This window comes from Sinohyriopsis cumingii, chromosome 5 (assembly GCF_028554795.1).
Source record: "Sinohyriopsis cumingii isolate HCF-2022 chromosome 5, ASM2855479v2, whole genome shotgun sequence".
Lineage (NCBI taxonomy): Eukaryota > Metazoa > Mollusca > Bivalvia > Unionida > Unionidae > Sinohyriopsis > Sinohyriopsis cumingii.
In genome coordinates, this window is record NC_142965.1 from 69,993,419 (window position 1) to 70,014,959 (window position 21,541).

General features: G+C 36.0%; 1 protein-coding gene across 2 annotated transcripts in view; it reads left to right on the forward strand.

Annotated features, from left to right (window-relative positions):
* LOC149799391 (retinal guanylyl cyclase 2-like) overlaps window positions 1-21,541 on the forward strand; it is a 175,831-nt gene that overhangs the window by 90,642 nt on the left and 63,648 nt on the right. For both annotated transcript variants that reach the window (XM_089958728.1, XM_089958729.1), the window contains exon 5: window positions 2,234-2,350. In XM_089958728.1, coding sequence (XP_089814854.1) covers window positions 2,234-2,350 — 117 coding nt within the window. The remainder of the gene's footprint in view (window positions 1-2,233; window positions 2,351-21,541) is intronic.

Here is a 21,541-nt window from a genome sequence, read left to right on the forward strand (position 1 = left end):
AAAAGTCAAGATACCTGTTATTATTGTCAAGAAAAAGGACATTGGTCTCCAGATTGCCCAAAAAAGAAACAAGAGGAGTCAGAAGAAAAGAGGGATTCTTCAGAAGAAGAGAGGGATTCTTCAGAGAAAGAAGAGGAAGAAAAAAGACAATTCTGTTTACAAGAGGCAAAGAAAGAGGAGAAGAAGAAAAGAAGAAGGGAAGAAAATGAGGAAAAGACGGTGAAGAAATTTAAAAAACAGAGAGAGTAAACAAGGAGACAGAAGAAGTCAATGAACTTTTAATTAAAGTGTTGTGTTGAGAATTGTGAATTGGATTGTAACAATGGATAAAAGAATAAATGAATGATATAAGGTAAGTGTCTTTGAGTTTTGATTTTAAAATAAGAAGCTACACTCACGCACTCATACACAGACACGTACTATAGGGGTAAAATGGGTGGGTTTTTTTTGAGTTATTGGCAAATTGAAATTGTATTTCTTTTCGAGAAATGTGGGTGGCCCTGAAAAGGGCCTTTTTTATTTATGGTGTAGGGGTGAGTTTAAGCAATCAACTTTAACTGCCTTATGCCTTTGCCACGGCCAAGGCCTACTTCTGGACTGCGTAACGTTGATGATGATGATTGGGTTGAAATCACTAAGGGTGGTACGGTAGGCTTAGTCACAGGGTTGACGTGTTTAGCTCGGGAAGGTCGTATTCTCTTCGGTCGTAATAAAGAAGTCTGATACATTTGTTTCAAACTTCTTAACTCCGCTAAAATGTCCAACAGTACCGTGACCGTTTGATTTTCACCCTCCTGTTTCTTTGCTGCTACTTCTTCTTGCTGTTGTTGCTGTTGTTTTTTTCTTACCTCTTCTTCTTGCTGCTGTTGCTGTAGGAGAAAAGCCTGTTCCGCTTCCTTTTGTCGTTGTATAAATTTCTCCAATTCTTCTTTCTGTCTCTGTCTAAAATTCTCCACTTGCGGTAATGAAGAAGGTAACGAAGGTTCCGGAACAAATTCTTGCGAGGAGAGAAAATCCACAAAATCCCAATTCACCTCTTCTGAAAGTAAGTCCGGGTTCCCTTGGGCAGTCTCCCCTGTTGGTGCACCCCAATGGATCGTTTTCTGAGTTTCCGTCATGTTGAATCACTGTCGCATAGATTGACTGCACACAAGCGCTAACGAATCTATATAGACCAACTGACGTCACAGACTGCACTCTTACGATTGGATGCGGGCTGACTGAATTCTGTAACGCGTGTTTGGATTGGTGAATGAACTCAATCCGTTTCAATCCTTCCTGTCCCTATAAATAAGCGCCGTTCACTGCATTGATTCACCTATTCTCGGAACCTCAACATGTGGACAGACGTTGAATCTTCAACCCTTGTGTCAACAATGATGTTCAGGACGGACATGCTCATGTATGTCCGATCCAAGTGGACCGTTGTCCACAGGACCAACAGCAGCCTGTGGATAAGAAGAGTCTATATAGAGAGACAAGGTTGCCTCAAGAGGACTCTGATGTATGGCCCTGCTGTAAGACGAAGTTTGAGGAAAAGAAGATGTCGCAAATGCCCTTTATGTTAAGGGCATATTAACATAAACCAAAGGCCCTTTTCAGGGCCAGCCATATTTCTCGAAAAGAGATAGTCTTTGAATTGCCTACCCCTTTTTTAAAAAAAATTTTTAAAAAAAAAAAATCCCATGTTAAATTCCCCTTGTCCGTAGAGTGACCCACGATTTATCGCCATGTTAAATTCCCCTTGTCCGTAAAGTGGCCCACGATTTATTCCCATGTTAATTCCCCTTGTCCGTAGATTTGCCCACGATTTTTCTCCATGTTAAATTTCCATTGTCCGTAGATTTGCCCAAGGGGTTTTGTAATGCTAATTCCCATTGTCCGTAGGGTGCCCCCCTTCACTACTGATAAGTAATCTTCCATTACGAAATGGTGTTGATGCGAGTGTGACGTTCTTCACTGTTTTAAGTTTAACATCTTTTGAGATTTTTGGTTATTTGGCTGAGTTTTAACGGCGTTATAAACAACATTGGTTATATTAACAGTCTGTCCAAAGAACTTACCGAGGAGCCGACCCAACCTGGTCTGAGCGAGTATATATTCTTATGTTTCCAGTCATTTAAAAAAATACGGATCAGTTTTACAAACTTTCATTCCTGACAAAATAATTGTTATTAATGTCACATTATGCTCTCATGGAGGTCATTAATTCGTTAATCTGGTTTCTTGGCAGATAATGAACGGTCAGGTTTTAGATAAGCCGGATTTATTGAGAGCTTCGGAGAAACCGAATCGGTCCCTTGGGAGTCTACATGAATACAGTGATATAACAGACCTTGCCAGATACAATGTAAGTACTGCAGATGGATAAGTGTATCGAATAGGTCCAACGACCATTCTCTGAACATATAGTCCGATTCATCAAAAGAAACACGTTTTATTTCAGGCCATTTCCAGATCCATCACGCAGATAGAAAGGAAGTGCAGTAAACCATGGGTTTTTTTTAGGATATACCGAATTTTCTCGCTTATAAGTCGAGTACAACTGCAAACTGCACAACGCTCTGGCAAATCTGAGTCCATACATCTAGAAGTAATCAGTGGAACAAACAGCATAAACCCTGATTCGAATTGTAAAGATATATTGCAAAGGCGGGAATTTTAATAGACATAAAACTGTACTTGGCAGACCCAACACAGCTGCAACGGTGAATTGTTCATCACATAGATAGTTGAATATTCTCAAAAGAAAGAAATAATTCTGACAATTGAGTCATCCTATGTTTGTCTTTTTTATCAGTTTCATCAAAATATAAACTGAAGCGATAGGTAGGTCTTCCAATAGCACGTAAATAAAATGTGTCTCCTTTGTGGATCTCATTAGAATACAAATATATTCTGGTATACAAGAAAAAGAAACACTTAACTAAAACAAAATCAGTACGTCACATTTCTTCATATTATAATTTAAAAGCCTTTTATGCAAATTCATTCGCCTCAGCCTGTATCTTAATTCAAATCATTTCTGGCAGAAACGTGAATGCTTTCTGAACAAACTCGAATGCTTTCTGACAGAAACTCGAATATTTTCTGTAACAAACTCGAATGCGGTATGGAACAAACTCGAATATTTTCTTACAGAAACTCGAATGCTTTATGTTCGATCCACTGGAGCAGAAAAGATAAACTATGAGCATCCAATAGTTTTAATGGTCGTATGGATAACCACTGATAAATTAGCTTTAATACAAAGCATATAACTTTAAACAACTTTGAAGAACACTGACAAATTCCAGCATCGATATCAACGGACTGCTCTTCATTTAAAAATTTCAATGCAACTGCATTTAACGACCTCCTGATTCGAGTTTTATCGGTTGGTCTAAAAATGTCAGTCGTGAAATAAAATCCTTTGAAAAGTTATATCGTTTGTTCATCAAGAAGTACAAAAAGACATAGGACGAAATTATTTACAATTTCCTAGGAATACATGTCCTCGCTTGATAAAGACAATTTCCTAGACATAAATGCCATCGCTTGATATACACAATTTCCTAGACATAAATGTCCTCGCTTGATATACACAATTTCCTAGACATAAATGCCATCGCTTGATATACACAATTTCCTGGACATAAATGTCCTAGCTTGATACACACAATTTCCTAGACATAAATGCCATCGCTTGATATACACAATTTCCTAGACATAAATGTCCTCGTTTGATATACACAATTTCCTAGACATAAATGCCATCGCTTGATATACACAATTTCCTGGACATAAATGCCATCGCTTGATACACACAATTTCCTAGACATAAATGTCCTCGCTTGATATACACAATTTCCTAGACATAAATGCCATCGCTTGATACACACAATTTCCTAGACATGAATGCCATCGCTTGATATACACAATTTCCTAGACATAAATGTCCTCGCTTGATATACACAATTTCCTAGACATAAATGTCCTCGCTTGGTATACACAAATTCCTAGACATAAATGTCTTGGCTTGATATACACAATTTCCTAGACATAAATGCCATCGCTTGGTATACACAATTTCCTAGACATAAATGTCCTCGTTTGATATACACAATTTCCTAGACATAAATGCCATCGCTTGATATACACAATTTCCTGGACATAAATGCCATCGCTTGATACACACAATTTCCTAGACATAAATGTCCTCGCTTGGTATACACAATTTCCTAGACATAAATGTCCTCGCTTGATATACACAATTTCCTAGACATAAATGCCATCGCTTGATACACACAATTTCCTAGACATAAATGCCATCGCTTGATATACACAATTTCCTAGACATAAATGTCCTCGTTTGATATACACAATTTCCTAGACATAAATGCCATCGCTTGATATACACAATTTCCTAGACATAAATGCCATCGCTTGATAAACACAATTTCCTAGACATAAATGTCCTCGCTTGGTATACACAATTTCCTAGACATAAATGTCCTCGCTTGATATACACAATTTCCTAGACATAAATGCCATCGCTTGATACACACAATTTCCTAGACATGAATGCCATCGCTTGATATACACAATTTCCTAGACATAAATGTCCTCGCTTGATATACACAATTTCCTAGACATAAATGTCCTCGCTTGGTATACACAATTTCCTAGACATAAATGTCCTCGCTTGATATACACAATTTCCTAGACATAAATGCCATCGCTTGATATACACAATTTCCTAGACATAAATGTCCTCGTTTGATATACACAATTTCCTAGACATAAATGCCATCGCTTGATATGCACAATTTCCTGGACATAAATGCCATCGCTTGATACACACAATTTCCTAGACATAAATGTCCTCGCTTAGTATACACAATTTCCTAGACATAAATGTCCTCGCTTGATATACACAATTTCCTAGACATAAATGCCATCGCTTGATACACACAATTTCCTAGACATAAATGCCATCGCTTGATATACACAATTTCCTAGACATAAATGTCCTCGCTTGATATACACAATTTCCTAGACATAAATGTCCTCGCTTGATATACACAATTTCCTAGACATAAATGTCCTCGCTTGGTATACACAATTTCCTAGACATAAATGTCCTTGCTTGATATACACAATTTCCTAGACATAAATGCCATCGCTTGGTATACACAATTTCCTAGACATAAATGTCATCGCTTGATATACACAATTTCCTAGACATAAATGCCATCGCTTGATACACACAATGTCCTAGGCATAAATGCCATCGCTTGGTATACACAATTTCCTAGACATAAATGTCCTCGCTTGATATACACAATTTCCTAGACATAAATGCCATCGCTTGATACACACAGTTTCCTAGACATAAATGCCATCGCTTGATATACACAATTTCCTAGACATAAATGTCCTCGCTTAATATACACAATTTCCTAGACATAAATGTCCTCGCTTGGTATACACAATTTCCTAGACATAATGTCCTCGCTTGATATACACAATTTCCTAGACATAAATGTCCTCGCTTGATATACACAATTTCCTAGACATAAATGCCATCGCTTGATACACACACTTTCCTAGACATAAATGTCCTCGCTTGATATTCACAATTTCCTAGACATAAATGTCCTCGCTTGATACACACAATGTCCTAGGCATAAATGTCCTCGCTTGGTATACACAATTTCCTAGACATAAATGTCCTCGCTTGATATACACAATTTCCTAGACATAAATGCCATCGCTTGATACACACAATGTCCTAGGCATAAATGCCATCGCTTGGTATACACAATTTCCTAGACATAAATGTCCTCGTTTGATATACACAATTTCCTAGACATAAATGTCATCGCTTGATATACACAATTTCCTAGACATAAATGCCATCGCTTGCTACACACAATTTCCTAGACATAAATGTCCTCGCTTGATATACACAATTTCCTAGACATAAATGTCCTCGCTTGATACACACAATGTCCTAGGCATAAATGTCCTCGCTTGGCATACACAATTTCCTAGACATAAATGTCCTCGCTTGATATACACAATTTCCTAGACATAAATGCCATCGCTTGATACACACAATGTCCTAGGCATAAATGTCCTCGCTTGGTATACACAATTTCCTAGACATAAATGTCCTCGCTTGATATACACAATTTCCTAGACATAAATGCCATCGCTTGATACACACAATGTCCTAGACATAAATGCCATCGCTTGGTATACACAATTTCCTAGACATAAATGTCCTCGTTTGATATACACAATTTCCTAGACATAAATGCCATCGCTTGATATACACAATTTCCTGGACATAAATGCCATCGCTTGATACACACAATTTCCTAGACATAAATGTCCTCGCTTGGTATACACAATTTCCTAGACATAAATGTCCTCGCTTGTTATACACAATGTCCTAGGCATAAATGTCCTCGCTTGGTATACACAATTTCCTAGACATAAATGTCCTCGCTTGATATACACAATTTCCTAGACATAAATGCCATCGCTTGATACACACAATGTCCTAGGCATAAATGCCATCGCTTGGTATACACAATTTCCTAGACATAAATGTCCTCGCTTGATATACACAATTTCCTAGACATAAATGCCATCGCTTGATACACACAATTTCCTAGACATAAATGTCCTCGCTTGATATACACAATTTCCTAGACATAAATGTCCTCGCTTGATACACACAATGTCCTAGGCATAAATGTCCTCGCTTGGCATACACAATTTCCTAGACATAAATGTCCTCGCTTGATATACACAATGTCCTAGGCATAAATGTCCTCGCTTGGCATACACAATTTCCTAGACATAAATGTCCTCGCTTGATACACACAATGTCCTAGGCATAAATGTCCTCGCTTGGCATACACAATTTCCTAGACATAAATGTCCTCGCTTGATATACACAAGATACTATTATGACAACTGATGAGTATATAATTTTAGGCTCAGAGGGATACGCAAAATGGTTGAACGATGGGAGCTACTTAATTTGTATTATTCCTCTAATTGTTGATTTCAAACAAATACAATCTTTAGATAATAATAAAAAACATAATTTGAAAGAAATTCTGGTCACATGTTACCATTCATTTCGATTACATGGTCTGTTTTTAGATATATATGATTATAATTTTTTTTAAATATACCATTGTAAATATTGTATACAAAGTTCCAAACTCTAATAAATTTAACTCAGTTGCAAGATTACTTTTCAGACACCCTTCGTATTATTTTCATTCAGTTGGTAACTGTGGAAATATGTATGCATATGAGAGTGAGAAAAAAATAGCGAATAGAGGACATATAATTATTGCAAGAAGCAACCGCTACGCAATATAAATGAAAGTATATCCAGACAAAACAATCAAAATAATAAACTTAGGATGAAAATTTTGTGAAAGAAATACATTTGATTCTGATAACCGTCTGGCATTGCTCTCTAATTCCATTATTATTGTGCTCATTCTATCTCTGCTTATTTTCTTCTACTTAAAGTAAAAGGATGTATGTGTACATTGTGTCTAGCATCCACCTGTTTTAAATTGTTGAGATGCCTCTAAGAAGGAGCTTAACTTACATGTAACTAAGCAATGTCTAGTTCATAGGAGGAGTTAAACTTAGATGGAACTAAACAATGTCTCTTTCATACAAGTAGCACATACAAGTAGCATGCATGTAACTAAACAATGTAATGTTTGTAATATATATATATATATATATATATATATATATATATATATATATATATATATATATATATATATATATATATATATATATATATATCTGAGGGCTGGCCCCAGAAATTACAAACTGTTGGACTACTAACTTCCAACAGAATGTATTGAAATATATAAGCTGCATGGCAAATCTTATCGATTTTTCTCAGACATGTTTATGGTTGCGAGATTACAATTTAGCGTTAAGAGAACCGAAGAAATACATTATACGTCCTAATTGTCCACACGTCGTAATTGTAAGAACGTGTATTAATTTGGAATCCTTCAATAATCAAAGAGGAACAAAGAATTGTTTTGGTTGCGTCATCGCTTTTCCATATTACCATTGGGAATATCTGATCAGTCTGATTTTCAGTGATATTGATATGATCCTCTTAATTGACAGAACCCATCTTCAAATATCAGAAATGTTGCCAGTAATGGCAAGAACATGAAAAACGAACAACAGAGTCATTCACAAACAAAATAGAAAGATGGTATACTCTTAACGAACATTCACTGGAGCGTTTCATATTTATTTGAAGACTTTTACAGCAAACGAGCTTGCTCTCAAATGCAGTTAAATCAAGTAGGGGATTTATGAAAGAAATAAGAGTGGTTTGTTATGTTTAACAACTCCATTCGTTTATCGGATATGTTTATCAGACCAAAAGGCATTATTAGTGTAGCATGTTAAAAGATGTATCAATTCCCCCGCGAGCGTGTGTTCTCACCCAATCTCACGAGATTTGATATTGTTTTTTCTTTATGCTTTAAGGAATAAACTTGTTATTTCTTTATTTATTGGAACCTGCTTTTAATATCGTTGTGTAATTATTAGTAACTGGTGAGGTTCTGTATAACGCATACGAGTATCCTCGATATATGACTGGATACACTATGAGGTTCTGTCTAACTCATACGAGTATCCTGGACATTACACGGGATACTCTATGAGGTTCTGTATAACGCATACGAGTATCCTGGACATAAAACTGGATACACTATGAGGTTCTGTATAACGCATACGAGTATCCTGGACATATAACTGGATACAATATGAGGTTATGTATAATGCATACGAGTATCCTGGACATATAACTGAATACACTATGAGGTTCTGTATAACGCATACGAGTATCATGGACATATGACTGAATATACTATATAAATGTGTTATTCTCACAAATGTGCTTGCACAGGATTTACGCTGTGTCGGCGTCAGTTATATGAATCATTGTTCGTTTCATTTTTGGACTTTTGTTCATATACGTGATTGATACTGGTGTTGCAGTTCATCAGAATTACTGCACCGATTTCACTAATAACTGGATGCAAACGATGATCTGCAGCCTCAATGTGACTTCTATCTTTCTATGCTAATTTTCATACACTACTGAATAATACGCTTAATTTTATTCCATAACTAATATTAGCTGAACCACGGTCAGTTTTGTTCTTGACGACCTATCATGATCAAACTTTGTAGATTCTTTTCATTTTTGGCATGGAAGACCCCTATTTCTTTGGGGATAGAACGTTAAAGGCTCATATGAAGTGACTCAAAGAATAAAAACGATTTCCGCACAATAGGTTCGGTTCTAAACCATGTACCTGAGCAGAACCAGATAGATTTCCCTGGGCACATCAATTTTTATTTTCTATTTTTGCATCAAATCGTCACGGGAAAAGGCTCGCTGACATAAACATAAGGAAATATATGTTAGAGAATTTAAATTTCATCTCACATAATTGCACCATACTTTGACGACAGTTTACTATTACAAAAAGAAAGTAAACCATAGATGTCGGGATACGCATCCTCAACACCGAGAGTACATAGATCTATATAAAAGAAAGAATGTTTTTTTTGTTTTGTTTGTTTGTTTTATTTTATAACATGATGTCGACATCATCTTCTTTAATAAAACTTAATAAATGGTTCTCATTTTTGGCAAAGTTCTTGGCTAAGTAAGGTCAGTCTGTATCGCTCAGAGGTCAGTTTGTATCACTCACAGGTTAGTCTCAGAGGTCAGTCTGTATCACCCAGAGGTCAGTGTATCACTCAGACTTTATTCTGTATCAGAGGTCAGTCTGTATCACTCACAGGGTAGTCTATATCACTTAGAGGTTATCACTCAGAGGTTATCACTCAGAGGTTATCACTCAGAGGTTAGTCTGTACCACTCAAAGGTCCATTTCTAAAAAGGCAAAAACATGAATACAACTCACAGTTTTAGTATCATCGAATTCAGGGCCGGCGCCAGACTATCTGGCGCCCTAGGCAAGGTTAGATTCTGGCGCTCCCACCCCCCACCCCCTGAAAATATCAATTTAAAAATTTATAAACAATACATTTTTTATTTTAAAAAATTCAACATTTGAGCACAGAGCAAGGGTAATTTAAAAAAAATTACCCCTCTGTGCTCAAATGTCCGGACACCCCCCAAAAAGCACTAATTGATACTATTTTATTTGCAAAATTAAGACAAGAATAAACAAACATAAAGATAGACATTAGTGATGAACTAACAGTTGAACAGACACTCAATACTAATACACCTGAAACCAAATTTGGCTGAGGGATAAATACAGACAGAAAGACAATTCAAAATCTCACTTTGCGTGCATTTTCCTCAGCAAAGTTTTTAACCAATTCAGCTAAATCAAGTGATGAACCCTGAGCATGTTCAGTTGATATAGTTACCAAGCCAACTAGTCTCTCTTGCAACATTGTAGAGCGAATGTAAGATTTTATAAGCTTGAGCTTTGAGAAACTATGCTCACCACTTGCCACTGATATTGTAAGTGTGAGAAGGATCCTCAATGCAATAGCAATAACTCGTGGCCTATAAAAACACGCGAACATAATTACTTCCTGAAAGTTTCGTATACGCGCGATTTTCACTCACTCATTTTTTTTGTTCCGGTCAGCCTGGTGTTTCGGTCAGACTGAATCTATCCGATTATTTGTCCCTGTATGAAATAAACCAGGATAAAAAACGACCCTCAATAAAACTGAAACTTATTTATTTATTTTTCAAAACTGTTGCTGATTTGGAGAAATGCGCCCCCTGAAATCAGCGCCCTAGGCGGCTGCCTAGTTTGCCTATATGGTAGCGCTGGCTCTGATCGAATTGAATAATAAGATAAAAGAGACACATTTCCGTTGTTTTCAGATCCCATATGCGAATAAATAAGTTGCCAAATGGGTAAATCAAAGTTGGATGACTCGGCACGTGCTTGTTTGCAAGTAGATAATATAATCAAGTCTTAATATGTACATTGTCTTGGGTGAAATTTTCATTTTTATCACGAGATTTTATCTAACATATTATTGTGTTATGATGTGTTGCGAAACAATTGATTACGCTTTAATACGTATTTGTATAACTTCCATGTGCTTATAGTCGGTTTAGTCGTGACCCAGAAAGTAGAGAAAAGCGTAATGTTTTACGGAATTCTTTCACCAACGTTCACTAAATCCTGCCTGGGTGTATTTCGATAAATAAGTCCTTTTTTTTGTTGACCTACTTTGTTCTAATATATTCATTCCTATTAAGAATCATACATTTTTTCAGAATATTATTTGCTAAATATTTTCCATTTCAAATTCTTATTTAGTCTTGTGTAAATCTGGTTTCGAAAATACGAAAATGTTGTTGCGTGGTATGGGTGAAAGTGACAGTACATGACGTTCACAATAGCCGTGGCGCACCATCTTCTTTATTAATCAATACAAGACACAACCCAAGGCTGTATATTCCACTATAGTTGCTGAATTGATGACCTTGGACAAAGCAATCGGAACAATACAAAACAACGCTTGGCATTTCAAAGTCTATAGAGCAAGATACACATCTATATATTTCGTGCAATACAGCCCTATTTACATTACGACGTACAAGCCTTGAAAATCAGTCACTACCGAGAACTCAGAGCGTGATCACAGTAATATTCAGTATACGTAGAACATGCGAACAGTTCACATAATATTTTGTTGATTAAAATATTAAGAGTTCCTGCCCCCCCCCCCCCGAAAAAAAACAAAATGCAAAATGAGAGAGTAGGCTATGCACGTATCTCTTAGGCTTACCATGTATCTCTTTGATCGTGTTTGACAGTATATCAGCACGTGTCAATATTTAGGAACACAAACCTTTCCAAATATTGTCAATATCGACTACAAGCAATACAATATAAACGTAAAAATGTAAAACATTCTTTCAAATGTGTATGAACTAACAAATAACGTTAACACATGGAAAATCCCTAAATTGAACTAAAATTGCCCCAGCTTTTCTCTGATGATACGTTATGATACAGTTCCTGCAAGATTTGCACGGCAAAAGGCTCTTGTTTGACAGGGTGAAATCGACACACTCGACAAGAACATGTTCTTCTCTCAGTTAACACTGGCATGGTATGCCTTTCGGTGTATGTTCACCTTACAAGAGGTATGCGTGAATCAATTATGTTTGTCCGATGTGCGGATATGTGTGTCCGATATGTGGGTATGTGTGTCCGATGTTTGTCCGATATGTAGGTATGTGTGTCCGATACGCGATTCGCACAAGACCACCGCATTTCTTTAAACTTTTTATGCCAGGGATGCCACTCTCCAATATTGGGTTTCATGTTCTTAAGTTTGTGGACTTTTCATTCCACATAGTTTGTCAAGTATGGTAAAAGTTCTGATAAATAGGATTTTTTAAATTGGTATATGGAACCTTCCATTCAGACACTGGTGATTGAAGGGCAGCTATCACTGCCATTGCGTTGACCTTCATACAAATGTATCTTATCCGCCAGAAGTCCAAAATGCTTAGTTCAAATGTTTCCAAACGTATAGGAGGTTTTGATTTCATTCAACTTACTGAGAGCATTTGTTAAGGCCCTTTCATGCATTGATTTGTGTTGTTTCTAAATGAGGACAAACTCGTATACCGATAGGTGGAACGAAGTTTCGTTTCTAATCGTACCCTGTTTGATATTTGGGCCTATATATTATATCAAATGCTAGGTTAAACGTACTTGAAGAATGTTTGGCAGCATACAGAAGAGCCGGTTTCGTTCGTCTTAGTAGCAGCGTTGGTATGTCCGCCTCAACATAGAAGCTTTCCGAATGGGATGCTCTTCACGCACCTAAACCGAGTCTAAGTCCCTGATTATGTATCGAATAAAGCATCTGCAAGTAAGCTTTGCAAGATGATCAGTACATACTCAAGCTTCGATCTCGCTAATAATCGGTATCACCGAAGCAAGATCTTCTGATATACTCCCCAATCTGCGTTTGCCACGATTCGTATTTAACCCAGGGCTTTCAACATTTATCTCTTATGTATCTAATATGTGGAAGAAAACTTAGTTTACGTTCTATTATATTCCCTAAACATTTGATCTCCTCCACAAATGGCACAGGCGGCCGTCGAGATAGAGTCTTTGGCAAACGTAAGCAACTAAATACTCAGCAGAAGCATATACACTTTCTTTATTATTATTATTCTTTATTATTTCGAAAGTGTGAACCCCTTTTCTTCTGTTCATGTCGGAAGTTTGTTTCTTTTCCTCTTTAGTTGGCGTTTAGTAATATGCATATCTCTTTATCTATAGCCGACCAAAAAATAGTGAAGATATCATCAGAGATCAGTTTCTGAATTAAACATTTTTAATGTGCTTTTAATTGTGATGTTGAATATGGTGACTGACAGAATGCTGCCCCGCGATACACCCATTACATGAGGATAGGATTCAGAAATGGTACCTTCCCTATGATGTTTCTATTGTCTAAAAAACTGACAATAAAGTTAGGTATGCGCTGACTCAGACCTAGATTGAATAGGTTATTCCTTAGACCCTACGTCCACGTGTTACCCTGAGCTCTTTCCAGGTCAGACAAGACGAAAACTGTATGTTCTTTCTTGATCAAATTTCTCTAATAAATGCGTCAACTACTTTATTTACGAAAGATTCTCTACTGAATGTTTCATGTTTGATACGATGGTCTATCGTGCTTCAAATGTCCCTTGTTGTGCGCCTTTCAAAAACTGCTGCCTCGGCTTGGACAATTTCACTTCTTGGACTTCAGAGATAAATTGTAAAAATAAGAGACGATAAATGTTTTCACGTTTTATATATTTGGTGATTCGTTCATTACACTTTCAAAAGCTATTATTATCTAGTCTGACAAAATTCATTTTCCCTTTTTGAATAACTGTTAACGATAGTGTGCTTTAGGCTAATTCAGCCTGAATTTTTTTATCACATGGGAGCAGTCATTTTAGGTAGCTATGTGCTTAGATCGTGTACAATTTCCACAAGTAATTTCTACAATTATATTATCCACATCACATGACATTAACACAGAAATATGCCAATATTCTCTCCATTGAGCATGTTGCAAATATAATCAGCTTCACCTTACACCTCACACTAACTCAGAAGTCCATAATATAAGTAGTGCGTCCCCTAAGGAGATTTGAAATTTAGAAGGACCGTTTCTTTAAAATTTTTGCCACGTGACCGTTTTCAGAATGTTATCTTTCAGGAGTTATGTCACTGTCGTAATCATTACATCTGATTTCGATAAATGTTTTATACAACTGCTCTTTTCCAATGACTTTACGTACCATATTCCAAACTTGTTATTAGTGAAGCGAGAACTTTACCTATGGTATATGATCTCTGTGTCTCCCTCTTGCTCTCTTATTGTGTGACACACTTTAGCTCGGAGTTTCCGGTATTTATTCAGATTTTCATTTTGTTGCACTGGTACAGAACTGTTGAAAGAACCTTTTCGTTCCTTAACAACGCTTGTTGCATGTATATTCATACCATGATTTGTTGACATGTTTATAAATCGCCGAAGTTTCTGGCGTGGTATCCATTGATACTTCCTGGAGGTATATCGTAAATACGAGTTTCCAAAACTGTCACCTGCCAGATTGTAATCGAGGAAAGATTTCAATCGTTTTCTCATTCCGCCTTGTTCAAAATTATATTTATGCTCGAGCCACCTATGACCTTCGGGAAAATTGCTCCTTAAATATATTGGAAAGTGGTCGCTACCTCATAAGTCTTGGCCATCTTTCCAAGAAAAGTCAAGTAAAATTGATGGTTTGGAACTAGTCAGATTCAACGACAAGTAGGTTCCTATGAGAGAATGTAGGCAGATTTACGAAATGTTATTAAAAATGCAAACGTTGTGTTTCGAAATAAAATCTTCCATCAACATCCCTCTCTTGCTGATATCTGTACAGCCCCAAATTGAATGGTGACCGTTAAAGTTACCAATTAAACAAAAGGTCTTGGTAACTAAATTGTTCAATAAGATGGCAAAGGTCAGATTGCTTCTTTGATGGTAGGTCTATTGAGCAAAGTGAAAGACTTTCGCGTAGGGATACACGAGATGCTATATCCTGGTGAGTAGGGCTGATATCAATCGATACTCCTCTATCAGCTTTATCAGTATTTTTTTTAAAAAGCTGCTGTACGTGGTGGAGTTTTTAAGATTAACTATTTCGATTTCTTTTATAAAGGTTGAATAATGTTCTTTAGGCAGAAGACTAACCTCATCAATATCTTCTTTTGTAACCTCGGCAATCTGATTGTAGCATGGTATCGGACAGGTTTATGAAAGTTGTGGACGTACGGTACTTTTGGTAGTTTTCTCAGGGTGCTCTCCAATGTCCCTGCTCTCTAGACTTCCTACGTTAATAAAGCGCTCGATGGGATCGTTGGATCATTTGGTTCCTTTGGAAAATCCAGTAGATTCTTTATTCCTCGCCTAGTTTGGTTTAAAGCATGCACTTACTATTGGTACCAGCAGTGTGTTGCTCTTTTGACGGACCGGATTGTACACTCCTCTCAGTAATGGAGTTCTTATTTGCCGTACTGATTTTATTTTATCATGAGTTTCATAATCCTGAAATTATTGCGCACGGCACTATTAGTGAGTCTCTGTAACGTATATATCATTGAAGTTATAAGAATCTCAGACTTAAGGACAGTTAAAAATGGCCACCATTTACATTTGGTGTCTTTCGCGAGCATCCTATGGAAAAGACCAAGGATATTCTGATTAACATACGTTTCAAAAAGATATACCGAAACCTTTGGTAGTCGTATAATATAACCTTTACTATTATATTCTCCTTATCAGCATAACAATGACACTTCATGCACCATTAACTCGTTATAGAAATGCATGCATCAGCAAGATTCAATGCACCATTATCTCGTTATAGAAATGCATGCATTTGCATGCATCAGCAATATTCAATCAAACTTATTCTGAAAAGCGAGTGATAACTCGCCTTATACGTATTATTTTAGTATTATGTCTAACTCTCCGAGAAAATGTGGCTTTAGACTGATAACTTATTTTAATCAATATTATTTTATATTTAGGGAAATAGCATTAGCTGAAACAAAGGTATTGAAGGACTAACTGGATCGGGAAAGAGCTAAATGTCGAAACCAATTTAGATTTCGTTTGGTTAATGGATTGATAGTGCATATTTAAAATCAGGCATGAAAGATAAACAGAGGTCTAGGAGAAGAATAAAATTATTCATTCTATTCCTGATTAATGTGATCTACAGAGTGGCTCAGAGAATCACTGACCTTTGACTCAATGAATTCAAATAGCTTTCGAACAACTTTCAAACGTCAGGTCTCTCTTTTTCAGATACAAACTATTATTGCACATTTATTTATTCTTTGTCTTTTCAAATTAAAACAGTGATGCTTTTGGACTGTAAACGAATTCACAACAAGCTAACAATATCTTTCGGAAATTAGGTCAAAGATTAAGCTAAACTAGTATTTTAGAATTATTTAAAGTTTCCAAACCTGTTCAATATTCATTTCATGTGGAATCGTTAGTCAATTGATCATCACGTATTAACAAAATACTCACAATAAGGGTTTTGTGCATTATAAAGAAAAAGTATTAGTATGTATTAGTGTACTTTTTATATTTAGCAACCTTCTATCAGCATCGTCTTTCTTCCTGAAGCAGTTCAATGATGAGCTAAGTTCATATCTCTCTCTCTCTCTCTCTCTCTCTCACACACACACACACACACACACACACTGCCTAACGTTTCCTGTCACAACCCAAAACGAGGCCTTTGTGCCTATCAGTCGTCTCCCTCAAATGTCTTACAATATAAAGACCGAAAAGATCCATCACGCAGATTGTCACGAAGACGAATGTTATTAGCTTCTCTGCTTTTCCACTGAGATATTTTGTTATTCTTCCTGAGTAGATTATGTATGCAGGCTGCATTTAGACGACTATCTAAATATTGTTTCTTTGTGAGTATTAGTAGTAGTAGTAGTAGTAGTAGTAGTAGTAGTGGCCGCTGTATTAGATAGGCATGGGTAAATATTTTATCAAGCGATGCTTCAATGGTTTTTTGCACAATAATGTATTGAATTACTTAATTTAATGACAACAATTTCGAAAGATCTGAATAATTCAATGAACATAAATGTCATGATATACAAACATGATAGTGACTTGTATCAAATCGTATCATTTGAATAATATCATAAACATGATAGTAACTTGTATCAAATAGTATCATTTGAATAATATCATAAACATGATAGTAACTTGTATCAAATCGTATCATTTGAATAATATCATAAACATGATAGTGACTTGTATCAAATCGTATCATTTGAATAATATCATAAACATGATAGTAACTTGTATCAAATAGTATCATTTGAATAATATCATAAACATGATAGTAACTTGTATCAAATCGTATCATTTGAATAATATCATAAACATGATAGTAACTTGTATCAAATCGTATCATTTGAATAATATCATAAACATGATAGTAACTTGTATCAAATAGTATCATTTGAATAATATCATAAACGAAAATAAACCTTATTACGTATCAGTTTCCAGCTATGACAATACGTGTTTGGAAGAGATGTATGTTTTTAAAACTCATATTTGTTCGGTTTATTCCACTATGATAATCGCTTTTCGCCTTTCAATTCTTTTGGAGCAAGCATCGACCTTAGTTTTGGAACTATTTGTTTTTACTAGTACTATCGACTTTTTTTGGGGGGGGGGGCTACTTTTCTCTAATAAATTGCCAAATGGGAACACATGGACTTGTTACGGCATGTATAGATTATCATGCACTGAAAAATGGCGTTAAACCCCAAACAAGAACAAAAAATAACAACAACAAAAAAAACAAGGGAATAGGTCCATTGATAGCGGTCGTTGGGAGACTGGTGGGCGGTATACGTATAACGTAAAATCAACCCTATATACAAGACTGGTTTAAACGATAACTTATAGGATAAATAAATTCACCTCTGTTCATAGAATAATATGCACATAAACGGTCTCTAAACTGAGAGAACGTTATCCAAGCACAGCATGTCTACGCAGTAAAATAGTAAAATAGCTCCTATTATGTGAGTAATTCAGACTCGAAATAAAATTTGTGTCTGCTGTAATCGACAGTTTTAAATTGAATAATGCAAATATGCGGTCATAAATGCATTACTGTAAATCTGGAACATCTTCATCCATAACCATCCCCTCACATAAATATTCAACAATTCGAATAAATAGTAATGAAACTGACACACTTTCACTGTTAAAATATCTCAAACAGAACTCAAATTATATGGGATACTGAAATTGCAAAAACATTTTATGTTGAAAAATTATATTGTTTGAGTCATATATTGTATTTATCCAAAAAGAGGGTTTCTCGTCGAATTATGTATAGTGAACAAAATAACTAATAAAAGCTACTGGCTATAGAAATGTACAAAAAATCCAGGGACTACCTTTTTACGCGAAATAAATGAAAGGTACAAAGTCTGAGACAGAATGAAGGAAATTATTTCATCTTTTTTCTCTCCGTTTTCCATTAAAATAAGCAGAATCTCGAACGGGCAACGGTTCAATATTCAATTTATGAATCTCGTTTAATAATACCCATCGTTACTCATTTGAGATCCTTTAAATGAGCAAGAATATCAGCGTTAGGTAGGACTCGTGTATAAGAAAAGTAGCCCATTTTCACTACTGTCACGTTAATGACACGAGTTCATCAATGCATGGGGGCTGCAGTCCCATTCATCTGATCAACAGTTAATGTACAGTTGTCAAATGTTGCATCACCGAACATATCTGAAAGTTCCAATCCAAAGTCTGGCTGACAGCCCTTGAACTTTTCCTGGCGGGACATTGTGGGTGGCTTAGATGTTGGCTTGATATGGGAATCGCGTCATTATTTTGAGTTATTTACAGCGTGATTGAACAACTTGTTAGAACTTGATGATACAGATTTGTTTAACCACATTGCTGCTCATTTCTATTTGTATGCCTACGACATAGTTATTCACACCTGTTCAGTTGTAACCAGGAAATAACGAGGAAAACGTGGTTTCATCATTGTTTGAATGATTGGTAATACAGAATAAGAAAACGACATTATCGTGCACCTACTTTGGGGATTTGACGGTAAAGTTATGGCTCATTCTTGCAGAGAAAGTTAATTGGTATGTAATGATATGTTGTTACATGTTCATATCAAACCATTCTCCAACCAATATATAATAGACCTACTTCTCCTCTAATTTAAAATTCCAGATTTTCGGATAGACGGTCGTTTGTCTTTGCTTTGTTTTGTTCTTCTCTTTTATTCGGGGGGTGGAGGTGGGGGTGGCAGATTTTCTTTTGTTAGAGAATTTAAATTACATATCACATAATTGCACCAGACTTTGACGACAGCTAAAAGTTCCAATCCAAAGCCTGGCTGATAGCCCTTAAACTCTTTTCTGGCGGGACATTGTGGGTGGCTTAGATGTTGGCTTGATATGGGAATCGCGTCATTATTTTGAGTTATTTACAGCGTGATTGTTAGAATTGATGATACAGAGTTATTTAAACAAATTGCTACTCATTTCCATTTGTATGGTCAAGTGAGGCTACGGCATAGTTATTCACACCTGTTCAGTTGTAACCAGGAAATAACGAGGAAAACATGGTTTCATCATTGTTTGAATGTACTGCAATACAGAATCAGAAAACGGCAGTATCGTGCACCTACTTTGGGGATTTGACGGTAAAGTTATGGCTCATTCTTGCATAGAAAGTTAATTGGTATGTAATGATATGTTGTTACATGTTCATATCAAACCATTCTCCAACCAATATATAATAGACCTACTTCTCCTCTAATTTAAAATTCCAGATTTTCGGATAGACGGTCGTTTGTCTTTGCTTTGTTTTGTTCTTCTCTTTTATTCGGGGGGTGGAGGTGGGGGTGGCAGATTTTCTTTTGTGAGAGAATTTAAATTACATATCACATAATTGCACCAGACTTTGACGACAGCTAAAAGTTCCAATCCAAAGCCTGGCTGATAGCCCTTAAACTCTTTTCTGGCGGGACATTGTGGGTGGCTTAGATGTTGGCTTGATATGGGAATCGCGTCATTATTTTGAGTTATTTACAGCGTGATTGTTAGAATTGATGATACAGAGTTATTTAAACAAATTGCTACTCATTTCCATTTGTATGGTCAAGTGAGGCTACGGCATAGTTATTCACACCTGTTCAGTTGTAACCAGGAAATAACGAGGAAAACATGGTTTCATCATTGTTTGAATGTACTGCAATACAGAATCAGAAAACGGCAGTATCGTGCACCTACTTTGGGGATTTGACGGTAAAGTTATGGCTCATTCTTGCATAGAAAGTTAATTGGTATGTAGTGATATGTTGTTACATGTTCATATCATACCATTCTCCAACCAATATATAATAGACCTACGTCTCCTCTAATTTAAAATTCCAGATTTTCGGATAGACGGACGTTTGTCTTTGCTTTGTTTTGTTCTTCTCTTTTTTTCGGGGTGTGGGGTGTGGCAGGTTTCTTTTGTTTTCGGAATGGAGTGTATACTAGATTACACGCGTTAGAGCTGCGTGATAATAAACCGATTACCGATGACTTTTCTTACCAGCATGTACGATATGTTATCTCTGTAGTTTCCTAAGAACTCATAATAAATCTAAATTTGAGTAAGCCGTTGTGATCTTCAGATTTGCATATGTTAGAATACAACGCACGTAATTATGAATAACACCGGAGTCGTAATTCATAGCATCCTTTTGAATAAATTTGACAAGACGTCTGAATGGAGTTTACGATTTTTTAACCCAACCTAAATATGCGTCACCAAAGTCATCATTAAATTCTGCAGGTCATTGTACTCGTATTTAACCATATCCACTATCTTTACTGGAATAATCAAATCAACGTACATTATGTCTTTATAACTTGGAAAATCGACCGAATTACAAAGCCGTTTAATGAAGTGAATTTTGTTTTAATTCGAGCAAATTTAACGATTTCCTTCATTACGCTTCACAAAGATATATTCGCATTCGTTTCCAGTTGGAAGATTTGTATCTGATATTTCTGTAACATACATGCTTCAAGAAATACCTTTTCCAAGTACTACTTTACCAATATTTTAAAACAAGGAATTATTTATTTTTTCGTAATTTCATTTTTTAGTATTTGCAGGTCTTGAAAATATTTTTAGTTTTTATCTGGTGACGTAATAAATTTTTACCAACTTAAATGTAAAAAAATCAACTAGCAAATACATTGGCAACAAGACTTAAGCTGATTCACAATATCTCGTTGATGATTTATGGCATTTCGCTACAACTGAAACTTTTATTCGGTTTGTCGATACTAGTATCGTGCGAGTT